Source organism: Neospora caninum, chromosome IX, assembly GCF_000208865.1.
Source record: "Neospora caninum Liverpool complete genome, chromosome IX".
In the NCBI taxonomy this organism is placed as follows: Eukaryota; Apicomplexa; class Conoidasida; order Eucoccidiorida; family Sarcocystidae; genus Neospora; species Neospora caninum.
The window spans coordinates 616,126-639,058 of NC_018390.1; the positions used below are offsets into that span (position 1 = coordinate 616,126).

General features: G+C 50.9%; 5 protein-coding genes across 5 annotated transcripts; 4 read left to right on the forward strand and 1 right to left on the reverse strand.

Moving 5' to 3' along the window:
- Nucleotides 1–980: 980 nt before the first annotated feature.
- Nucleotides 981–8,121, forward strand: NCLIV_039140 (hypothetical protein; the record flags this gene model as incomplete). The annotated part of the gene is made up of 17 exons (XM_003880823.1): nt 981–1,709; nt 1,885–2,225; nt 2,435–2,534; nt 2,732–2,827; nt 3,091–3,179; nt 3,543–3,603; nt 3,791–3,951; nt 4,117–4,195; nt 4,875–5,043; nt 5,271–5,310; nt 5,504–5,656; nt 5,802–5,872; nt 6,281–6,573; nt 6,764–6,909; nt 7,046–7,509; nt 7,774–7,870; nt 8,034–8,121. 17 exons carry the CDS (start codon nt 981–983, stop codon nt 8,119–8,121), a joined length of 3,177 nt encoding a protein of 1,058 aa, XP_003880872.1.
- Nucleotides 8,122–8,937: 816 nt separating this feature from the next.
- On the reverse strand, nt 8,938–10,000 carry NCLIV_039150 (putative CMGC kinase; the record flags this gene model as incomplete). The annotated part of the gene is made up of 6 exons (XM_003880824.1): nt 8,938–9,101; nt 9,153–9,171; nt 9,238–9,280; nt 9,333–9,393; nt 9,452–9,497; nt 9,560–10,000. The coding sequence occupies 6 exons, from the start codon at nt 9,998–10,000 to the stop codon at nt 8,938–8,940; spliced, it is 774 nt and encodes a 257-aa protein (XP_003880873.1).
- An 816-nt stretch (nt 10,001–10,816) lies between these two features.
- Nucleotides 10,817–12,143, forward strand: NCLIV_039160 (putative cyclin, N-terminal domain-containing protein; the record flags this gene model as incomplete). The annotated part of the gene is made up of 4 exons (XM_003880825.1): nt 10,817–10,931; nt 11,219–11,454; nt 11,572–11,748; nt 12,009–12,143. The coding sequence occupies 4 exons, from the start codon at nt 10,817–10,819 to the stop codon at nt 12,141–12,143; spliced, it is 663 nt and encodes a 220-aa protein (XP_003880874.1).
- A 1,851-nt stretch (nt 12,144–13,994) lies between these two features.
- NCLIV_039170 (conserved hypothetical protein) lies at nt 13,995–17,003 on the forward strand (the record flags this gene model as incomplete). Its single annotated transcript, XM_003880826.1, has 1 exon — nt 13,995–17,003. The coding sequence occupies one exon, from the start codon at nt 13,995–13,997 to the stop codon at nt 17,001–17,003; it is 3,009 nt and encodes a 1,002-aa protein (XP_003880875.1).
- Nucleotides 17,004–17,853: 850 nt separating this feature from the next.
- On the forward strand, nt 17,854–21,966 carry NCLIV_039180 (hypothetical protein; the record flags this gene model as incomplete). Its single annotated transcript, XM_003880827.1, has 11 exons — nt 17,854–17,939; nt 18,123–18,223; nt 18,339–18,377; nt 18,687–18,838; nt 19,451–19,500; nt 19,638–19,879; nt 19,983–20,032; nt 20,160–20,283; nt 20,958–21,091; nt 21,150–21,197; nt 21,517–21,966. 11 exons carry the CDS (start codon nt 17,854–17,856, stop codon nt 21,964–21,966), a joined length of 1,476 nt encoding a protein of 491 aa, XP_003880876.1.
- Nucleotides 21,967–22,933: the final 967 nt, after the last annotated feature.

Below are 22,933 nucleotides of genomic sequence, written 5' to 3' on the forward strand. Positions count from 1 at the left end.
AAAGGAATTCGAAGTGCCTCGGGTTTCTTTCACGTCCTGCCACCACGACGTGCGAAAACTGCAGACTGTCGTGGGGACTCGAACCACGAAGCGCAGCATCAATAGCAGCCGGTTCGATGTGATACAGGAAGCAAATCACATCGATGCATCCGGGCCATTCCGTCACAGACGCGTTTCGCGGGTCTTGAAGACAGTTCGGATAACCTTACGACACGCGAGTGTCCAGACCCTGGCTTATTTCTCTGTCTAATTCACCAAGGGACTTGCACATCCAAAGAAAATCGATGCAGGGAGCCTCATAATCTGTCATTTTGAAAGTATTATGGCCGCGGCCACCTGCTCGGACCTCATCGGCAGACGACTGCTATGAGAAACAGTGGCGGGAAGCTGGTGATAGGGGTACCAGGACTCGAGACGCGTAGACTGACGACGCTTACCTGTGTAGACACCACGTGCCAAGCTGATGTGGTTGTAGCTTTTGCCATCCCGAAATTGCATCGTAGTCATTTAGTGAACGAGAAAGAAGAAAAGCATTTACATCAGTCGCTGTACTCGGGAAATAGGTATTGCTTCCTGCAGAACAGTCCATTGTGCTGCTTCACGGTGCTCCACTCGATGAGCCGTCGGCCGACTCCAGTGGTGCAGCGGCTTCCTTTCATTGAAACTGACATATAAAAGTTCCGCTCTTGATTTGTCACAATCCTGTTCATCGTGCTTCCGGATGGGAGACTGTCTTTGCCGGGCCATGACACACCTTTTACGTCCGCCCTTCCGATGTTTTATCGACAGCAGGCAGCGCGTCAGGCAAACCTCTGGAGGCAGCTCTCGCCGTCTCCTAGTCGCTTGAGATATGTTTCACTAGGAATGTCCAGTTTTCTCTCACACCGCGTGGCTCGCGTCGAGTGTTTTGTTAGGTCCAAGCAGGAATCTACATATGGTGTGTGCGAACCTGCTGTAGCATAGCATGGAATATTCAAACAATGAAGCCCTGCCGTGCACATCGTTGTTCTTCAGAGAGTACTGCACGGGGGGTGCCCAGCCCGATCAGTGTGACTGAACCGCCTTTAGAGTGTTTTTCTGCTGACTTTGGCCCACTCCCCCGCTTTGATAGAGGGCAGGAATCCTTTGCAGCCCGGCGCTGCGGAAGCAGGCTTCGCCGTTTCTGGCTGAGGTCGTCTTCGCGTATCAGGCAATTCCTGAGGACTGCAGCACACGATTTGGTTGGTGGAGAAACGGATTTCGCGGAGATCTACAAAAAGTCATTCTCGATTGCAGAATGTGATCGCCAATATGCCAAATGGAGCTCTGCGGTAATTAAGGACCACTGTCGGTTGAAGAGTTTTGGCTTCGGCGTCGATGTGACTTCCCCGATAAGGTTTTTTCATCTGCGGTTCGAAGACCCCCAGGCGGAGAAGGAATACGCTCTGGTTTGCAATCACCTATGTATAGTTCGGTTCGTTTTCCAGTTGCTGATCCACCACGCAGTTATCATGCCCATTCTCCATGGGGTGTTCTCATTCACGGGCACTCACCAAGATTTCCGCGCCTACTTCCCGCCACTGGAAACTTTCTTTTATGTGTACTTCGCCCTCAGTGTAGGCTTAGGGTTGTCTTTGGCTTTTCTGCTCGTATTCGCGGGCATTTTGGGTCCCTTTGGTAGTTGGGTGAGGCGGCGAGCCCTGACAATCTCGTACGTCTATACTTTCGTGGTAAGTGTGTTTTAGAATGGAACATTATGAAAGCAGCCTTACCGTAATCTCGTACGTAGCTCCCTGTGTCACGTGCAGCCTTCTTTTGTAGTTTGTATCCGAAGAATTAGCGGTTGAGGGAAAAGAATGACAAACTACGGATCTCCATCACTTTCCCTCCGTGTGTGTTGTGTAGATGGTAACAGGGTATTGTATGCCCTTTGCCAGTCTGGGACGGTCGTTCCCAACTCCGAGGAAGGCGGTTAGGTTAGCCACTGAAGAACATCCGGCTGAGGGGCAAGCCACAGAACCGCTTAATGTCCATCTGGTAAACGCTCTTCTGGGAACGGAACGCATCTTCGTGGACACCACCTTGTTCTCTGTCTACCTCTTCTTCTCGTCGATTCTATGGCTGGATCTTTTGGCCCCTTCGCTCGTCCGGCTTACTGCCTTCCTCCACATCTGGATCCCCTCTGCGTTTGCATCCCTCTTCGTCATCGCGTATTTATACTCCCACTATATCAACTCATCCACCTTGTAAGTTGTTTGGCAGCTCCTCAAATGCTGATAAACGGCATATTTGTGGCTGTTTACCGTGACGGAGTAACTGGAGCACTCCGTTGACAGCATTTGCCAATCTGAGACAGACACAAAGTGGCCAGTGAGCATCTTCTCGTGCCCTACCGTTGGCGTGTGGCACGAATGCGGTAAAACTGTCGTCGGTTGACCTCGTTGCGCTCCTGCAGGGTCACTGCCATATGCCTCTTGTATTCTCTATCCCTATGGAGCTACGCCGGACGTTATGCAACAGAGCTGCAACATCGATTAGTTTTCTTGAACTGGAGGGTAAGCTGCAACTGCTGGCTCGCGTATGCCAGCATCCTTTTTATGCTCTTTTGCTTTTGGATTGAAGACATTTGAGGGGAGCCAGCCCACGATGGGATCGGGAGTCTTTGAGGCTTTGAGGTCCGCGCGCGACTGCTGTGGAGGTAAAGCCACACTCCGCGGCTGTCAGCTGCTCATTGTCTCTGCGTTGTAACCAGAATTCGCGGGAGCGGCTTTGGAAGCTCATCGAAGAGTCGCCGCAGCCTCCAAACAATTTAACTGCAGTAGACGGAATGATGGCTGATTTGCATCAGGTGAGTCGTCGACCTGCATCATCACGTTTGATGTGTCACACCGAAGCCTGGCGGTGTTTTCTCGCCGTGGATCGCAGCTCTTGTTCACACTGTTACCGTCTCAACGTGAAACGCAGCAAGCCGGCACTTCTCTCAGCTCGACTAGCCCGACAACAAACGTAATGCTTCGAATTCTGTCTAAGTGAGTTCCCTCTGTACCAGTTCGTATGCATCCGTCATTTCTCGACCGTCGGTTGCGCGACTGTGGGATGTATGGGCTGCAGATGGATCGAATGATCAAGCAGTTGATGATGCGGGGGGGAGTAGAGGGAGCCGAAGGTCAGCTCGAGAAAATGGGGATCCTTGTGAACGAGTAAGCGCACGCCGCCGGATCTGGACGGACCCCAGCATGGCCATGATGCAGAGCCACAACTGTTAATCGTTATTTTCCGTCTGTGCATTCGTTTGTAGATGGTTTACAAATCCTGCGCCCTGGCGGCCGCCTGGGGAATGACGTGTGCATTGTTTGCCATTGGTGTGATGTGAAATCCAAAAAACGTTTCCGGTGTGTCTTGGCACATTGCCGTTTCTTTAGATGTGCATCTGTTCCACATGTGCAATATTGAGCTCCTTCTGTCACGTAGTGACAGTTTTTGTGGCATATTTCTTTCAAGGATCCATTAACCGAACCTTCGCATGATAGTGTTACGTGGATCGCGTACTTCGATGTTTACAGGCTCGAAGATACTTTACGGAGAAACAACGACATTTATTCCGTAGAGCTCCAAGGGGGAGACGTAAGCCTCTCCCAGCAAGAACTGCTGTTGAGCTGGCAATTTTTTATCTGAATGCGGGCCGCCTGAAGCAAGCACCCATGTTAGTGCGGACACGTGTTCGATTTGCTTAGGCGTGGTACACATCTCCTCGGCTGTCCTCTTAGCGAGTATCGCCATTGTGTGTAATCGCATGGACTTTTTCTCGCAGCCTTTCAGCCGTAACTTCATGGAACTACACATGAGACTGGCTCCCATACGGCTACAACGCGGAAACCGTGGAGGCTCCAGTGATCGAGAACGTATGACTTCCGCCGACCAAAAACCCGAGTTCTTGAGCAACTCAGGTGGGCTACAGCGCAAGGGGCTACGGTATCAGGTAGCCATTACCAGATACTCGCCAACATTTTTCGTGAATGCGGTCTGTTCGTCCTGCCGCATCTGGATGCTGGACAGGATGAATCACATCACATCCACTTATCGCGTAGTGGAGAGCGGCAGTTTCCTGTCGAGATCCACTGTGACTGTTTTTGCAGGAAGCAATCTTTCGGGGTCCCCCGATGGATGTGAAACTAATTCAGAGATGTCCCGAATTGATCGAATTCTCCATACAGTAGTAAGGACTGTGTGGTTTGTGGCTATTGCTTCTGCGTTGTGTTCAGAACGGCTGTTCCATCCGAATTGGTGTTTCTGATTGGATGGCGTGATGATGGGACTTGGAGTGCCTTGCTTAGCCATTTTGACCCCAGGTTCCTGATTGGGGAAAGCGGACGGTTGTACATCTGTATGATGGATGGGTCTTCATGAAGGGAAGCTGGTTGGCCGTGAAATTTTATTTAGGCGTCAGCGAACTGGCAGGATCTCGTCGACCGCATCGGAGTGGATTGGAACTTCGACTTGATAGAGGTGAGCTCTAAATGAACATTTGAGACTGCGCAGAATTTGATAGTACTCTTCTGTTGGTAATCAATACAAGGCTTACGGTGCGGTGGCACCTTCCGCATACAAATGCGTTCGTGAGAGTTAACCCGGCTTTGGTGGCGTATGACTCAACAGGGTCTACGCGGATTTAGCGCACGGCTGCTTTCACGCTGATTTTCACTTTTTTTGTACGCAACGTGGAAACAAGCGAATAATGTAGGTGTGACCCTTTTACTTATTTTGCCGCATTCGTCTCCCCGGTCCGCCAAGAAGCACCTAATGCACTCGTCCAAAGCAACTCGTCAGCGTTCGGTGGCTCCTGAAGTATATTTTCCATCTAATAGATGCAGTATTGTGTGCGAACGATTGCCCAGGTTGCAGAGGAGACCGGCCACGCTTTGCCGTTAACTGGATTTGTACTCTTAAGCGGAGTGGTCTCGGAATGGGGATGTCAGCCCAGCAGGCTGACAAACTTCTTGATGTCATGCGAATCTCAGCATCAGGAGAACCCATATCACAACCAGCGTCATGCAGCGATGGTGGGTATTTTTTTCTCTGTATATTTGAGAGACCCGATTGTGCTCAAGCAGCCCCAGAAGAACCAAACAGCATGCCAGCCAAATTCGTAGGCATCTGCACTACCTCGCTAGCTAGCCTTGGCGGTGGACACTGAACTTAAATCATGTGCAGCTTTCATCGCTTCTACGGGTTTCCACACATCCCGATTTGTGTCTCACTCCGACGCTGTCGGTGCCGACCTTTGTGGCAGGTTGCCCATGCAACAGCATGGTTGGCGAACACAGTGGGAGCGTTAAGCAAGTGAGCCAGTTCGCAAACATGGATAAACCTTGATGGAGGGATCTGCACAGGTTGCCGGCAGGGAACGGCTGACAGGCATGCGCGGGTCGGCACGACAGCATTCCGCGGTGTAGCTGCACGTTGCGGTCACATGAATCGAGCTGTTTTACGAATTGCATGGCGTTCGAGGATATTGCTTTGCCAGTCTTGAAAGCGAGACGGACCTCTCGTGTGGTGCTGTGGTACGTGCAGGTGCGACAGCGTGGAAAAAGCAACGCTTTATGTCGCCGCCCTTTGTCATGATCTGGGGCACCCCGGGAGAACAAATCAATTTTTCGTGTCGTCACATGATCCGCTGGTCAGTGGGAATATTTGAAACCGACATTGCCACGTATACGACTTCTGCAACACTTCGTCGCTTTTGACAGGGGCGTCCAAGTCATGACCGTTTGTGCTCACCGCGCAGCCGTCTCTTGAGGCGTGTGATCTGCTTGTGAATGCAGGCTATTGTTTACAATGACATCTCGTGTCTGGAAAACCTACACTGCTGCCTGTGCTTCCGCACCCTTCAACGGTACGAGTTAAGGCAGAACAGTCAGGTGTCGTGCGCCATGACTCGAGACGCTAAGTACACTTGATTGCTTGTTTGATAGTGCATAGTGAACACGGCATTCTTCTGCGACTTGCTCGGCCCAATCCTGCACACTCAGAAGTACCTGAGTAACTGATCAGGTGATCTTGGATTGCTTTGGCCCCGCCTGGGATATTGGTCACCTCGTGAGTGGTTGGAGGCACATTGTACGTAGGATCGGGAAAGAACCAGTGCCTTTTCAGTACGCTTAGAGACTAACTAAAATGGGCCAAGTTACGGTAGGTCAGTTGCTCGAAAGAATTTGCCTCAGCACGATATGTAGAGGGCCGAGCTGCACTGTGTCCAGTTAGCGTTTGTGACATTGTTGGGTTCTTTGGCTGCTACACAGAGAAGAAAACAATGTTTTCTACTATCTGGATAACGAACACTTTCGATTCGTTCGCTCAAAGCTCATTGAAACGATTTTGGCGACCGACATGAAGCAGCACTTCGAGACGATAAGCCGATTGCGGCTTCGTACATCAGCAGACGATTTCGACGTGGTGAATCGCGTTGATGATCGGTGGGCAATGTTGAAGATGTCTGTGAAAATGGCAGATATCAGTCATGTAGCTCTTCCTTGGGACATGCATTTCCGCTTGTCGTGCGACATCGTGGAGGAGTTCTACCAGCAAGGAGATGAGGTAGGAGTGCCAGCTTGTCATTCCTCTGTAGCACAGCATGCTGGTTTCATGAGTGTCGACGGCATTTTGCTCAGCAATGTGGTCACGTCAAGGAGGGAGTACGGTTTCAGTCCGGGTGAACGCGAAGTATGATCATTATTTGAAGCGCTTGTTGATTTCCTGCTTCTTGAATGCCAATGCACATGCGCAGGAGCTACGGAGAGGGATGCCGCTGTCGCAGCTGTGCGATCGCTTAAAGCATAATGAGATGCCGAAAGCTCAAGAAGGGTTCATCGAGTACTTAGCCAAGCCATTGGTCAGCGTGCTCATAGAGGGAGACTCCTCTGGCATAATAAAGTAAGTGTTGCTCCTAATGAGGCGTTGGTACAGAAAAGGTGTGCCTGCTTGCCGTCCTGACGTAAAGATGCGAATATGACGGGCAACTACCTCAGCAAACAACGGAAGCTGGATATCTTTTACCACGTCCGTTCAGGACTAAGGTCAGCGAGCAGATGGAGCGAAATCTTCTGCGCTGGAAGCAAATGGATGCGGACCAGGTTGCTATGCCGCTAGGATCTATGTGCCCTCGCACTCAAGCGCGAACGTTTACCACTGCAGCTGTTCGGAGACTTGCCGGCATCGAGAGTGTTCAAGCTGGCCCAAATCTACCGCACAGCGTTACCAAAAGGCCGGAACCAACGGGAAGGCAAGGCGGAAAGAATATTTTTGAAGTTGAAAGAGGAGTTCCTCATACTATACGGAGTTCGATCTGTGCCACAGAGAACAGAGATCCGCATCGAAGCCGCCTCCCATGGGGATCCGACTTTTTAGTAGAGGGCCTGACATCGGGAAAGAAGTGGACGAGTGCTGCTGCTGAACGGGCGGCTGCGCCACTCGGTGCTCCGGCGGAGGTCGTCGCTGAAGAGCCCCACCATTCTCAAAGTGACAGAACCCGCAGTAAGTCGCTCCAGTTTTGCAATACGTGGAGAGTTTTTGTCTTTGTCCACGTGCTCTTTCCCGCGAACCGGCAGCTGCTCATCGGTGCCTTGTTGTTGCCTGTTTAAAATTGATTGAAGCGGTTAATCAAGACAAACACCGGCAGAACTATCTGTTTCTTGATGTTGTGTCCCGTCCAGGACGGGCCCTTATCCTTCGCGTGGTTTCAAAGGAAGAAGTGTGATTTTGCTCTTCTCTCAGTGCCGTCTTGTTTTGTGTCTTCAGACCCAGATACATTGAATTGGGGATCGTTGCCACTGGGCGCAACACACAAGGAAGCTGGACCCATTCTGTTCACTCAAGATGCCGAAACGAGCGAAACGTAAGTTCTGCGCATCGCTACCCGATCAGCTGCTGACGTTCAGGCAGTAGGCTGTGAGAACATGAAAAGATCGAGTCACACTGAAGTAACACAAGCTGCTTTGGTGTTGGGAGAACAATTGTAATTGATTTGCTTTGTGCTCTTCTGCCCGTCTCCACCACAGAATGTCGCGCGAGGCGTGTCGCAGGATGCTATGGCGAATTAATTCTTCATCCGAATCTTCCCATGGATCCGACGGCAACACTCCGTGAGATGGTGAGGCACACACCCTTGAGTCATAGTGCCACGGCCGGCTGCTTGTCATCGGCTTCATAGACACTACAAGTTGTGATCTGAAGCAGGTTGCCGTTGGAGTGCATCAGTGTTGCCTGTGTTGTAACGAGCTGGTCTCCCACGGTACCACATATTCCCGAGACGATGACGCCGTATCGGCGTAGTGCGCAGCGTTGCTGTTGTTTGTAGTTTTCGTGACAGAATTTTGTTCGCTTTTTGAGTTAGCTTCAAGAGTTCGACCGCATGGCTTGATTTGATAGTCGCGTATAAACGGCCATCACCGCGCCTCCGTTGGCCACTAGTATTCGCAAAAGGGACCTTGTTCTTGTTCAAGAGTTTAATCGCCATGGTACCCGAGAAACATGGGGTTAGACACTACTACAGCGACAACACGCACTCTAATCCAAGTAGTTGCTCTCGAGAATAGCTTTTACAGAGATCCGTTCCTCTGGACTCCATCTGAGAAGCAGACATACAACATCAACTAATGGCTTGCCCCTACGAAAAAGGCTGCGTGAACTCTGTTGTTGAACACCGAACGTAGACGTGGCTCACTCATTCCCAGTGACAGACAGTAGCAACTCATGAAGCGGAAGAGGTGCCAGTCCCGCCAGTTGCTCGAAAATTGAAGAGGCAAGATCCTGCGGAAAGTGGTCTGCCAAACATACGTTACGGCTGAAACAACAATTTCGTTACCTTAGCACGCTCGGGGCACCCCCTACAAAGCGCCTGGGTATCGTCCCTGATACAATGCAAATTTGCAACCGCATTAGCGAGTGTCTATGGTATTCGAATTACGTTGTGGGTGCTCCAAGGAGTTCAGAGATCTTAAGAATTTGGAAGGGTTCTCCCAGGCACCTAGTGGGCTTTTGTTCTTGCGTTCCGCACTTCTGATTATCGGGCTCGCATTCTAAAAGTGGCCTCAACAGGATGAGTTCCGCAAGGACGCATCCCAGAGCTGGGCTTCAAAATGAGTAATTTATCAAGCTTGAGGATTCAGAGAGCTTACACCACAGATCCACTGCGACCTGAGGGTGAGCAATTATTGGAACTCAGGAGTACGCGTTTTTTGGATTTCGGCACTCGGGCCTTACCGTGTAGGTCGTCGAACCAAGAAGCAACTCCGGTGCCCGATACCTACGGCCCAGTGTTCAATATGCACAGGTAGTGAAGGGTTACCGCTTCGTACCACCGTGAGCAGATGTAGGGCATCGATGGGCAGCCCTGGGTGGTTAATGCCTTGCTCGAGCCTGTCGCCATGACGCTGAACCATATACGGAACGTTATCACGGACTTCAGCAAGCGCACCGAAATCACATATTTTTGCTAGAATCTGACCGCCATGGTCTTTGATCTGCAGGGTGCGCGAATGCCGCTGGGCCCATTCTGCCACAGAACTATACCGCACCGCCTTACAAGTATATTCTCCGGTTTCAAGTCCCTGTGGGCGACCCCCTGCCTATGGAGAGCAAACAACCCGTTACATACTTGCTTGGCAATGCTCATGGCTGTTGAAACTTGAATTTTGTGCGCCGGATCATTTTTTCGAAGTGCAAGATGCGATGCGAGGTATCGGTGTAACGTGTACCCAGCGTTCTCCATCAGGATATTCTGGACCATGAATCCGGAAGGAGTATACGTATAAAAGACTTCCTCGGCGCCAATCAGATTCGGCGAATCTTTGCCGATCTCCAGACACAGCACCTCTCGTGATTCCTTCTTCCTCCACTTCTGAGTTCTCTTAAGAGCTCGCGTTTCGCCAGACACAGAATCAGTAACGAGGAACACTTTGCCAAACGTGCCCTTGCCAAGCACTCGAATGACAGAAAAACGGCGCGAAAGTGAGTGGTTCGGCATTGCCCCTGACTGTAGTAGAGAAGTAGACATTGCAGAAGGACTGACCTTTTTAGTTCGAAATTGTTGCTAGGTCCCCGCAGGATTCCGGATGCTACACTGCGCGTGACACGGGTAACCTGGTTGTACAGACACCGGCTGCACTCCGCGGGGGTTCAACTTTGCTTATAGCCTGCGTGTGCCTCAGTCCACTGGACTAGAAGCCTAGGGAGAGTCGGACTGCATGCCGTGACCACCGGTGAGACCGCACATCTGGGCGTCTCTTACAAGCCGAAACGTGTTTACTCGCTTCATCGTTGCCCCTCCCCAGTCGTGGCCTAGCGAAAGGGAGACTGACATGCATTTCACTGAGAGCATTTACAACTTGTAGATTCAGTGTTTGGTGAAATAATCGTGTTGCAACCAGTTGAAGGTGAACGGATATGTTGTTGTTCTTGGTTATTTGAAGCTGTCCTTGCGTTGCTTGCAGAAGGCTCCTCACTGATGACTGGGACGGCCGTCAGCTCCTCAGAAGTACAACACGTTGTTGGTAGGAGCGGCACGCGCCACATCCAAGCCATCGCTTCTTGAGTTAATATTTATCGAGGGTCTGTTCTGTTATCGTTGGCGCATATGGATTAATGCAGCTTGTTCGCTGCAAGCTTTGAGTTTCACCCCGTAACGGAGACCCCGGGCCACCGCTCGTCGTGCTACTTTTCGCTCCACGTTATGTCTGAGGATAGCGTTCCCCCGCTCCCGGCCAGCGGGGACAGACTTAGTATGACAGATAACAGTAACTGGATGCTGACCTCTACAGTTTCACAGCCAAACGTTCAGAAGATGATCACTGCAGTTGCGGCCATACTTCAGGACCAGATTTTTGTCGATACGGAGAAGCGTCTCGTCGAGGAACGGCCAGAATGGAGAGTTTTCGATGAAGCAGCATACTGTGACAGTAAGATTATGGGGTTCGTCGACATCTCCTAAAGGGCATGAGAATCCCTCGAAACTCTGCCTCAGAACATCTGCACACATGTTAATGGGCAAGTTAATGCTTGTCTAACCAAAGCTTTGTGAAGGCCCGGTGACTACTTGATCAGTATGCCTTGTGTGTCGCCGCTGCCTACATAGTAGTAATTTTCCTTTAAAAATGATACGCTGCGAGTCACTCCAGCAGCGCGCGGAAGACCGCTCATCCGGTGTAGCAGCCACAGTTTTTGGGTTCGGCACATTTACATTCAGGCAACGCCAGCGAGACGGCGTTGAGGACCTCTGTTGCCCAGCATCAGGGCGAACCATGCCCGACTGTTGAGGAGATTCGAGACTTCATAGGCGTGCTGTACGACGCAGCGGAATACTCGCCAGAATGCAATGTCCTCGCCCTCCTGTTCATAAACCGCCTGATAGCTTTCTCCGGAATACCCCTTCGCGCATCCAACTGGAGGCCTCTCGTATTTACAGCTCTGATAGTCGCTCAGGTGAGCCACTATGGCTTGGGAGGTGAAGAAAAGAAGCTACAATGCAGCGCATCGCGATGAGACCGTGGATTAGAATGTGAACTCATCCTTCACGTGCGAGTATTCTTGTGTATGCAGAAAGTGTGGGACGACCAGGTGCTGACGAACGCGTCATTCGCGTGTCTGTATCCGTTTTTTACCGTTGAAGAAGTGAACAAAATGGAGGCAGCGTTCCTTTCATTGCTTCATTTCGAGGTCGTCGTCAAACCGTCAACATACGCGAAGTATTACTTTGAGCTACGCTCAATGCTACAGGTACGGCAACTGCGCATACTGTTTCACGTGTGTATCAAGGTATCTTCTCTTGGATGTGTAATATGGATTGAGGCGCGACAAAGTGCGTCGCACGAGCATCACGACGCTCAAGCCATTGTGGCGGTGTATTCTGCCCTCAATTTTTACGACAGGTGGGTCAATTGTGCGTTGTTTGCAGTCGCCTCCTTGAATTTACAACACTTCTGTTTGTACGGGTTCACCAGACACACCTCTGGTGCCAGGGTTTTTCCTGTGCACAGGATCCCTCCTCCCAGGAACCGGCTTTACCTCCGATATCAGCTTCTGTTAAACAGCAACTTGAAGCAAAGTCTGCCCGTTTTCAGCGAGCAGCATGTAGCAAGTTCACAGATTGGAAGGCTGAGACTATGTCCTAATCGTTGAATGGAGAAGCAGTCCGGTGGAGACGTGGATCTTCTGAATTTTCGTCACGGCTTTTTTTGTGCCGACGACAGCAACAAGCAAAACCAGATATCACCGGGGAAGGATCCCCCTGACAGACTGGGTCAAGGAGAAAACCTGGATGCGGTAGAGCTAAACCTGCATGCCTGAATCTGCGGGTGGAGTTAGCGGCAGGAGATAGAAGGAAAGTGGAAGACGGTGGAACATGGCGGTGGGCTGTGCCGCTACTAAGCAATAGTCCTCTGTTTGCTGGACGTCGTACGTCTGGTTGAAACGTGAGGCGTCCAATGCCACTGGATGCCGTTCGTCCTCCGCAAGAAGGCAGCGATCATGTGACTGAATAACAATCGTGCCGGCGGCGTGACTCCGGTGCTGTGTATCTTCCTTAACGCTTTAATGGGGCTGCGCTGGTACGACCTCTTCAGGATAGGGGCCCTTAGAACGACTTTAGCTCGTACAGGCAATTTGTGCATGAAGTCGGCATGTTGACACTGACGCACGCCATATTGTTGCTTTCCGTGTCATCGGGCATTTATCGTGGCTGCGGCCAGCACTCGCAATTTTGTGGCAAGTTTGGCAGTTGCCGAATCATCAAATATACACGCATGAATATACACGAAGTCAGAGTGGCGAGGCCCTCAATAGAAACAGTAGACGAGAGACAATTTGGGTCAGCATGAGGATGAAGATTAAACAGATACTAGGTCACCACCGTTTGCGCATTCTTGGCCCATGTTTACAGCGTTTTCAGAGAAAGCTGACACGTAAGTATGCCAGTCAATACATGCCTCCAGGAAAGCATGCCAGCAAAAACATTCCTTCAGAACGCCAGTTGTCAGTTCTCGAAAGTCCGCGGGCCTGTTAACCACTGGTACAGCCGTTGGTCCGTAGGCAGGGGCCCGTCGAGCGCTGAAGAGTAGCGAGGAAGCCCCTAGCTCATGAGAGTGCATAAGTTAGAAGTCGACAAGTATCGAAGTCCGACGACGCTATCGTGGCGTTAACAGCGTCTGTCGAACTAAAAGGATGTTTACCAGCTTGCTGTAGCGACGAAAAGCTAATACTGTGCCGAGGTGTCCTTTGTGACGGTGACCGAAGGATCCCGGGGGAGGTTAGGGGCTTGATGTCTCGAACTACCCTCGGAGCTCTTCGTCGCGAGTGATCCGTTCGCTGTTCTGATGGAACTGCAATTCAGTAAAAGGCGACTAGCCCCCGTTGGCGTGAACACAAGAAACTCGTTTTGACAGTGCAAGACAAACACGGGAGGAAAGGAGCTCCCCGGCGCGTTTTCGTGGGCTGGGATATGTGCTCGTATGGAAGTACACAACTCTGCCTGTGTCGCACACAACCGTGTCGCAAGCGACAGCAGGACGGTGCAACGCCTTATTTGATCCAAATATTTATCATTACCCTGGAAAGGAGGAAAATATGGAAAAAAGCGGCCACGTGTTGGTTAATAGGATCCGGCAGGAGTCTAGCACGGCCATTGATGTTGCATTCAGACGGCTTGAGGGGCTAGCGGACTGCCCAGTTGAACGCAATCGCTCTGCATGCTGAAAGATCTGGGATCAAGGCATCAAGATGCAATCTTTTCCTTCACAACATGGCGGCTGTCAATCGTCATTACTCGATGTAGCCACATCTAAGCCGTAAAACGATGGTTTGCTTGTGTCTTCTCATTTACCGGTCTTAAGATTTTTCCGTGTCTTCACAGTCGCAGTGGGACTGTGCCATTCCCCTTCCTCAGGACGTATTTATGTGCTTGCCCGGTGGACTGACCTTTCTGCGTGCCGTTTGCCAAGGTGTTAATTCTGGCGGAGGTACCGAGAATGAACGCGTTCTTCGACTACATACTGGAGGATGTGACTCCAGCCGGGGCGGAATACGATCCATCAATTGCTCGACCATACTGTAAGGTATGCAAGAAGGATGCCTGGCTATCGTGGACAGGAAAGTATAGTGACTACTGTAGTGTTGAATGCATGAACAAGGACACGCGGGCGAACATAAATTCTGAGAGAAACGCAGACCTTCCCCGCAATCGAGGGTCGAGTCCTGAACCTGGCGAAGTTTTCCAGAGAGCCACCGTGGCAAAGAAGGTCGCCAAGGAGTTGAAAAGTATGGCTCAAGCGAGGAAGGCGCAAGCATCTGCACTCGTCGCCCGTGAGGAACAGCTGCAGAACGAAAATGAATTTCGGCTCCAGCAGCAGAAACTCAAACAGATGGCGGAGGCTCTTCACTGGGATCGCAGGCTCTCCCTCGCACAGAAGGAAGATATGAGTGAGCAGTTGGAGAGAAGGCGCACTCGGGAAACGGGAAACAACCGGGGATCGGTTGCAGATACACGTGGGCAGGAGAGTGCCAAGGAAGCTAGGAAACGAGAAAAAACGAATTCAAAAAGGCAACTCGACAAGGAAGCGAGTAAGCATGCCGTGGACGAAGATAAGAGACACGAAGAGGCTCTACACGCTGATGAAGAGGGGCATGAGGAAGAGAAGAGGCGGATTGCTGACAAGGCGAAGGGGCAAGTGCAGGAAGAGGGAAGACTGTACAGACACGAAGTTTTAGGGGGCAATGAAGGTGGGGCGCAAGAGAGACTCATACAGCTGGAAAGGGAGACAAGCGAGACGCACAATCGATCGCTGCAAATCGACGATAAAGTTGGGAAGTCTGAGCGAGCGATAGAACATGAGTTAGCGACTCAGCCAACTCACACCCGCGAGCAAGCAAGGACAGTTGCACAGGCGGATGAGTGTGACAGGCACATGAGCTCTCTACGAAGTAACCATCTCAGCAGCCAGCAGGGCGCTGCCAACAGTAGGGAGGCTGTGGGAAAATCGGATAACGCCGCGAGGAAGCAGGAGAATACAAAGGAGGACGGGGATCGGAACCTTCAATCTGTTACCGAGACAGAACTGCGAGTTCCGCGGAAGCGAGCGGGCTCAAATAGTACCGCATCGCTGAAAAGAAGCGGTTCAAAGTTCCAGAAGAAGAGTGTACCCGAAGAGGCGACAGCTGCCGCATTTGTAGCAAAGCAGGTCAAGCAAGCCGTTGAAAATGCTGTGTCTGAGTTGCGACAGAGCATTTTAACACCTCGGCGAAGTGGCAGAGCTGTAGGGCAAACCAAGGATTCGAACCGGAAGAAGAAACAGCTCCATGTCACAACGGATGATCTTGCCGTGCTTCGAAGAGCTGCTCTTACACAGCTGCAGTTAGAAATGGATAGTGTGCGTGAACCGGATGCCTTTATTAGCAGCTACATTGGTACTTTGTGGATATGGCTTGACAGTGTCAAAGGTGTAAATCCTCGGCGACTCTCATTCGGAGATTCGCTGTTTGTCGTCGTGAGGTGCCCCACCCAGGAACAGCAATGGCAAAAGTGGCGATCGCGACGTACTCTTAACCTCCGTTGGGGTGAGGAGTGGAGCTTCCCCATCAGCTATAGGAGTTATCCTTCGCATCGGTTTATGAGATTTGAGCTGTGGAAGAGAAATGCTCGCCATGGAAGTGCAAATTTCCTAGGTGAGGGACAGGTTCCTTTTCCTTGTTTCGAGACCCGCTGGAACGGTGACATTCAGCTGTGCTGGAACACCCTCCTTGGAGGAGATCGGATCGACTTGGACTGCGGTCAGTTGCACATTGGGTTGGAGTTTTCCCCGATACGTCGGGATCGAGAAGCAGCCTCTTGCGGTACTGCCGGAGATCGACACAAAATACGCCGTGCCAGAGGACCAAGTCACGAAACGGCAGCACGGGGTAGACGGAAGCAGCCGGCAGACCTAACTGACGAAGCAGTACAAGTGAACTGTGTGCCTGCTGTGGATGCGGAGGAGGCACCTGCAGGGCCACCACTGGCACTTCCCGTGCAACCAAGAAAAAAGGTCGACGAAACTGTACAAGTGGATGGTACTACCATTATTGCCTCGGTTGAATCTGGGGCAGAGATATCACGTCCGCCTGCTATACCCATGGCATGTGAAGGTGTGCAAGTAGACGGCGAACACCACATTGCAGAGGCATGTTTGTCAAATGAGACGGTATCCACCCCAAACCCATCTGAAGAGGTTGCGCCAACCCCTGATGTGACCGAGGCGGAGTTAGATACTATGATGCCTGCTGTGCTGGCGCAAATGGATGAGTACGCTTGCAGGGTGGAGGGCAGGGATGAGGTGTTGCCTGTAAATTTCGACAGTAGAGTTCTGCTGAGCAGAGTGCACGCATCACCAGGATGCCGGGTTACTTGCTCCAACAAGTTGTGTCGTCGATCAGTCAGAAGCCATGATCTTCGGGATCTTTTTGAAGAAGAGGAATTTCGCGCATGGGGTTTATGTTCAGTGTGTCAGCATACCATTTTCCAGACTCAGTGTCCTTCCAAGCCACCGAAAACGGTTGTGCTTGGGGAGGAGGATGGATTGCCCTACGGTGAGTTTAGACTGGACAGTGCCGTACCTGTCGCCTTCCCCGACTTTGCAGTAGTGTGGCCATCCAGCGGGCATCTTTTTGTAGCGCAGGGATTTAGCCGCCTTGAACTACAAGAGCGGATCCGGCAATGCACTACCAAAAGCGAACTAAGGGCGGTCCTTAGGGCCCCGTTGCTACGCTTTTTCTTAAGGAGGGACTGGGATTCTTTCAAGTATCAAGCACTGAAGGTGTGCTTGGATCTGAAAGTGGACCAGCACCCACGACTGCAGCTCCTGTTGTCCGCTACGGGAGACAGTCCAATTTCTTGTCCACAGCGTGAGGACCCTATGTACATGACTGCCATTGACTCGTGCGACCTAGCAAATGCTGTGGGGGAGATTCTCATGGATAAACGCAATGAATTTCAGTCACTCTAGACAATGCATCTGATGGGCTGACTTTTCTCCATGTGAGAGAACGCATCGCGACAATTATGCGCCGTCAAAGGATATCGGTGTAGGCGGGCTTGCCTTGCTGGTACGCTAGCGGGTCCCTGACACAAGGGGCTGTACAGGAGCGGGCTGTTCAAAGGAACTTGCCGAGCGTACTGCCAAATGCAGAGGTGATTGTAGGATAGATCGTAATCACATGCATAGGTACCTTTCCTTCATAGCAACATGGAAACACCCGTAACAATCTACACATGATGACGCTACTTGTACCTACAACTGCAGCATCGACGACACCCAGAACTTCCGGCCATTGCTGGTACTGTCCTTGCCTGAGTGAGGACATAGACACAGTCGCCTTCACCGCTGACAGTTGTGTCTCTCAACGCGGGCTGACTACTAGCGTCGTAAAGGTGGCTGGACATCCGACAAGGAAGAAACAATTCGGACATGTGGTTGTACCCGGGTCCAGGAGAGCTATGTTAGAACTCAGCGTTGCGCTCGAGGTGAAAATATTCGAAAAATTTGGTTGCTGGGGGGTTTGTGAATATATATTCTGCGATAGAAATGAGGACTGTGCGGCGATTCGACACCCCACTTGTTGCCGGCTTCCGCATGCATGGGCCATTTTACGCAGTGCTGGACACCCGACAAAGTTAGTTGTTATTGGTTCCCCTAGTATTGTTTCAGCCAGGAATTTCAGAGTTTCTTTTCAAATTATTTGGTAAGGTAGATGAGGAGGATACTGTTTTCCAAGCAGGCTCGTGTGCGTACGCCGCGCCCCCCTATAGAGGCGTAACTGTCTGGCAGGACAAAACTCGAATCGGTCGCTGTAGAAATGGCAGCAACCGTTGATTCGGGGGGGCCAGGCGGGCCGATTCTCTCGGTTGCGCCGATGCTTGCGGTTACGAATACTCACTTCAGGTACGATATGGTACATATATTGTGTCCACTAACCTTCCTGGCCTCTCTGTTGCCGTCTGCGGTCTTGTCTTTATGTGAGCCAAACGCACCGGGGACTGATTGCCCGTTGAGAGTCGTCCAGCCCGCTCGTGGCCGACAGGCAATTGAAACACGAATGTCTTGGTGTTTGCGTACTCCGTTCAGAAATTTCATGCGCTGCTTGACAAGAGAGGCACAGCTATGGACTGAAATGGTCACCGACGGCGCAATCTTGAACAATATGGACAGACTTCAACAGAATCTCCGTGAGATTTTCAGACGATTCTTCCTCATTGCTCTGACTAGGACAACGAATAAATTTCCCCTAGGTGCTTGCTACCCACCCAGGGGTTTTTTATTGGGTGTTTGCGTTTGGTTCAGGTCTAGAGGACATCGAGCATCCCATCGTTTGTCAACTAGGTACGCTGTTTCCACCCCACAGTATGTTGGAGCGACAAAGATAGCGGCTGGACACGCGCTGGGAGCAACGTGTTTTTCCTGTTTTCGCCAGGAGGTTCAGATCCGAAAACGCTTGCGGAAGCTGGAAAGTATATTGAGAGGCTAGGCTTTGACGAAATAAACTTGAATGTCGGTTGCCCGAGCAATCGGGTTGTTTCTCAAGGTGAGTTTCGAGCAGTCGCACCACCTGTTATGAGCCAGAGTTTTTCATCACTTTCATTGCCAGATATTTTAAAGTCCCAGAAGCCATACTAATTATGGTTTTTATAGGTTGCTTCGGCGCTGCCTTGATGAAGACTCCTGAACTCGTGCGAGATATTGTGCACGAAATAGGACGCCAAGTGCAGATTCCTGTTACAGTAAAGACGCGTATAGGCTACGACTACTACGACTCTTTTGATGTTCTAAGAAATTTCGTCCAGGTGAGAACTACAAGACTCAAGCATGCAACGTAAGGCTGTGGTTTTCAGGATGGTCCCGACCGTTTGCCCTGACTGTTGGGTGTGTGAATGACTGTTGGGTGTGTGAATGACTGTCGGATGCTTGCCACGGTCCGCTTTGTGTGGGATCAGTTCGAGTCGTCAAATTTTCTCCTTGGAATGTAGTGTCGATCATCCTTATGAGAATATCGAAGATAATCAAAGGCTCCAAAGCTCCATTGTTCTCAGGCGTGCCTTTTTCAAGAACAAGCACTATTGATGAATTGACCGTTACCTGCAGACAGTTGCGGCTGGAGGGTGCCGGCATTTCATCATACATGCGCGAAAGGCGTGGCTGAAAGTACGTTCATATTCAATCGAGCGCACACCAACTACAAGGTCCTCACTCAGTTTATTGCACGGAACTGAAGCAGATTCAGCGGGCATGAGCCCTGCTACTGGTCGAACGGCGACTGGTATCCACCCGGGAGAGCAGAAGGCGTCCGACGCTGTGGAATATTTCATATTTTACAGCCGTAAAGGCGCATGACTGGTAGTTTTGAGAGGAACTGCGACACTGAATCTTTTCCATTTGCTGGTATTTATACTCACCAGGGAGTCGACCCGAAGAGAAACCGCTCGGTCCCTCCACTTCTCTACGGGAGGTAAGGCCTTGGCGGTAGGCTTGGCGCGGTTCCTGGACATGCTCTCTCCCTAATCTGGCGGCCACAGGCATATACACTCTACTCCGATTGTAAATCAGTCCTTGAAAACACAATTGTGGTGCTTGTGATTCATACAGGGTGTATAACCTGTGCGACCAGTTTCCGGATCTGGACTTCACTCTGAACGGCGGTGTTACATCAATACAGGAAGCTATCGACCTGGCGGCGGGAAAATGGACTGATGGCACGACAGAGATGGACGCGCTCCTTCGTCGAATAACCAGAGACAAAACAGTGCAGCCACTCAGAGGGGTGATGCTCGGACGTGCGGCAAGCAACGACCCGTGCATCCTGGGAAGCGTCGACACCGACTTTTACGGTAAAGCCGAACTTTCTCTGTAATGTGTTAAGCTGGCTGTTGTGTAACTGCGACTTTGGCTAAGACCTGCTGTTCTGTTCGTTGTGCCGAGGCTGTTTTGCAGGTGCAAGTGCCAATCCACCAAGCTCGCACAGTCGCCGGACGGTTCTGGAAGTAAGCGTCCTCTTAATGCTGGTCAAAACCTCTTGTAAATACTCGAAATGTAGACAGTCCCCTCCGGATGAGCCGAACTGCCCCAGGAGGCGGATACACTGCCCCTTGCGTGCGGTTTCTTTCTCAGGCGTACGGGGATTACCTAAAGCCATTCGCGGAGGACGGAGGTTATAGCCTTTTTGCTTTGCTGAAGCCAGTTCTTGGCGTGCTTAATGGAATGCCTGGTCACAGACTTTTCAGGTTTACTTTAGGTATGTTCAGACCAAAGCAATTCTGATACGGTGCCGATAGATATTCCGTTGGCCACTGTGAGTACCGCAAGGCACCGGAGTGGTGAGTACCGCAAGGCACCGGAGTGAAACATGGCGCAGAATAGCCGGTATTGATGCGAGTTTTGCCGCAGTTGCTGCTGACGACCGCTTGTGCACTTCGGCAAAACATCGTAGCCACGCAATCACCGTGCTGAAAGAACGTGCAGCTGTGTTGGGGGGTATACGCAGCTTGCATTTCCTAGGAGAAAATATTCTCAAGGCTGTAACTTGATGTTCTGCAGATCACTTGATGAGGGACAAATCCCGTGCGTGGACTGCCGAAGAGATCCTCTCATACACGATGACTGCTGTTGATGACGCCTTTCCGGGCGTTTTGGAATATCCGCTACGGTGTCCGAAGCCATGCCGTTACGATGAACTCTCCAGCAAGGGGGAAGCGAACGGAGTTTAGAAGCACCCGAGAAATTTTCAAGTCCTTTTCCACCGAAGGGTTTTTGCTAGGCCGGTCTCCAGTTTGGCAGTAGCCACGCGTAGGCGTATGTACACCTGCCGGTTGAACAGGGAAGACCCTAGGGCCGGCAATGCGGTCCTTATACATTTTTTGGCTGGTTAGAGTTGTTGTAGATCGTGGATTATGCTGCCGAAAATGGCAGATGGTAAAGAGATGGAGGGCACCATGTTCACCAGAATTTCTGAGCTGAGCACATGGGGGACAAACTTCGTGAAAACCCCCATTGGGATCGGCCATGGTCTGCTAACTATTTACGCGATTGGCTACACCATTCAGGTGCGTACGTTATTCGTTTCGAAACAGAGCGGGGAACATGCGTGTCTTTTTTCTACAGATTGCTCTTCTGCCCTATGTAATCATGGAGCTTAATGAACCAGTCCAGGTACAGAGAGTCAGTAAATACAAATTTGTTAGCTGCACATCACTGCCCTCCTACAGGTTAATGGCTTTGTCCTAGGCAAGCTAGGCCAGAAACGGCTGCACGAGTCTGAAGCGACGTTGTTGGTTTTAGGTGCATTCTCATTTTTTCAGCTTTTGGGCGCGCTTGTTTTCGGACGTCTTGCCGATTTCATAGGCCCAAGGAACGCGTGAGTTATTTTAGACTGTCGGCTTCTTTTTTAGCGTCAAAACAGCTCTCTGGGGCAGCTTCGTTTTGGCGTTGGGGTCCTCTGCCTCTGTGTATATTTTGGTGAGCATCGCAGCTTAAGTGCAGTCGCATACACCTGACCAAACGAGCGTGCTCCGGGCAGATGGCAGTTGCCAGCAATATGATTATACTTATCATAAGCCAGGTCCCTGCAGTTTTCATGCATGGGTTCCAGGCGGCTGCGTTGCTGGTGTGCCTTGAAACGGATGAAAAGCGCAGAACTCCGTCCATTGCGTATTTGAATCTTTCGTACGGCGGCGGCATGGTCCTCGGAGGTATCATCGGTGCACTCGTCAGCAGCTTTCTCGGGGCCCGTGCGACGTTGCTGGTGTCCGGAGTAATCCAGATCTGCGGATGTTGCTTTGCCTTCGCCCTGGGTAGGACGATCACAGGCAGATATGGTACGAATTATACCACAGAATATGCCCTTGCAGACCGTTTCCACGAGTTGCATCCGCGGGAAAGGCTGCCAGACTGTTCTGGTGGGTTTGACTTGTTCCCCTAAACTGCTCCTGTCTATCATCTCGACTGCAGATAGTCTTCAAATGCTGAAAGTGGAGTGGAACAGGTTGACGGAAATTGTTGAGCGAACGGGATCGATATGTGTATTGCTGCTTATTGGATTGATGCCGTAAGAGCCATAGCATTATCAATATGAGCTGATGTAATATATCACCCGGATAAACAGCATTCTTATGACACGATTCGCATTCACGGCTGTCGCTGTCGACCAGTTCGGTGAGCATTACGATCCCATTATGCGTAGCGAGACGACATTACAGAGAAGAGAATTGTAGGACTCACAGTAAAGAAGAATTAACTTCTTCCGACTTAGCAGCTGGTAAATGGTTGTTCTATTACAGCCAACTCAGACGAACTACTTGGTCACGATGACCGGCATGATCACGTTTGGTAAGGTGTTTTTCTGACTTGTCAATCTTATTAAGTCACCCGAGGTACACTCCCAGCGGCTGAGGGTACGGCAGCTCCGGTGTTTTGATTATTTTCACCGTCCCAGCGAGGTCGTCCATTGATTCAGGTCTTTTAGCGCCAGCACTTGCATCACAATTTGGTAAACAACAATAGACCGAATACGGGCACGACACAATAACTATGCCTTGTGATCATCAGGTGATGTCGCATGCGAGAGGTACTCGGTTCCCGTTGCTTTCGTTGGCTACTTACTGTTCGTCTGTTCTTCCGCTTTAATAATGACGAAATATAACAAAACCTGCATCACTCAGGCTTTTGGGAGTGGGACCGAGCTCGCTATTTATGATCCTTCTTTTCCTTCTCGCCCCGCGTAAGTCCTACTGGCATTCGAGTAGGGTCCTCAAGTTCTTTATGCATCCTGTGCTCATCAGTGTGTGCTGGAGCAGTACTGTAAGGCCTATGCACCACCGGTTACCTTCTGAGGCTGGCACTTTCCTCCCCAGATATATCTGCGCTACATCGCAGATGACGAAACGGGT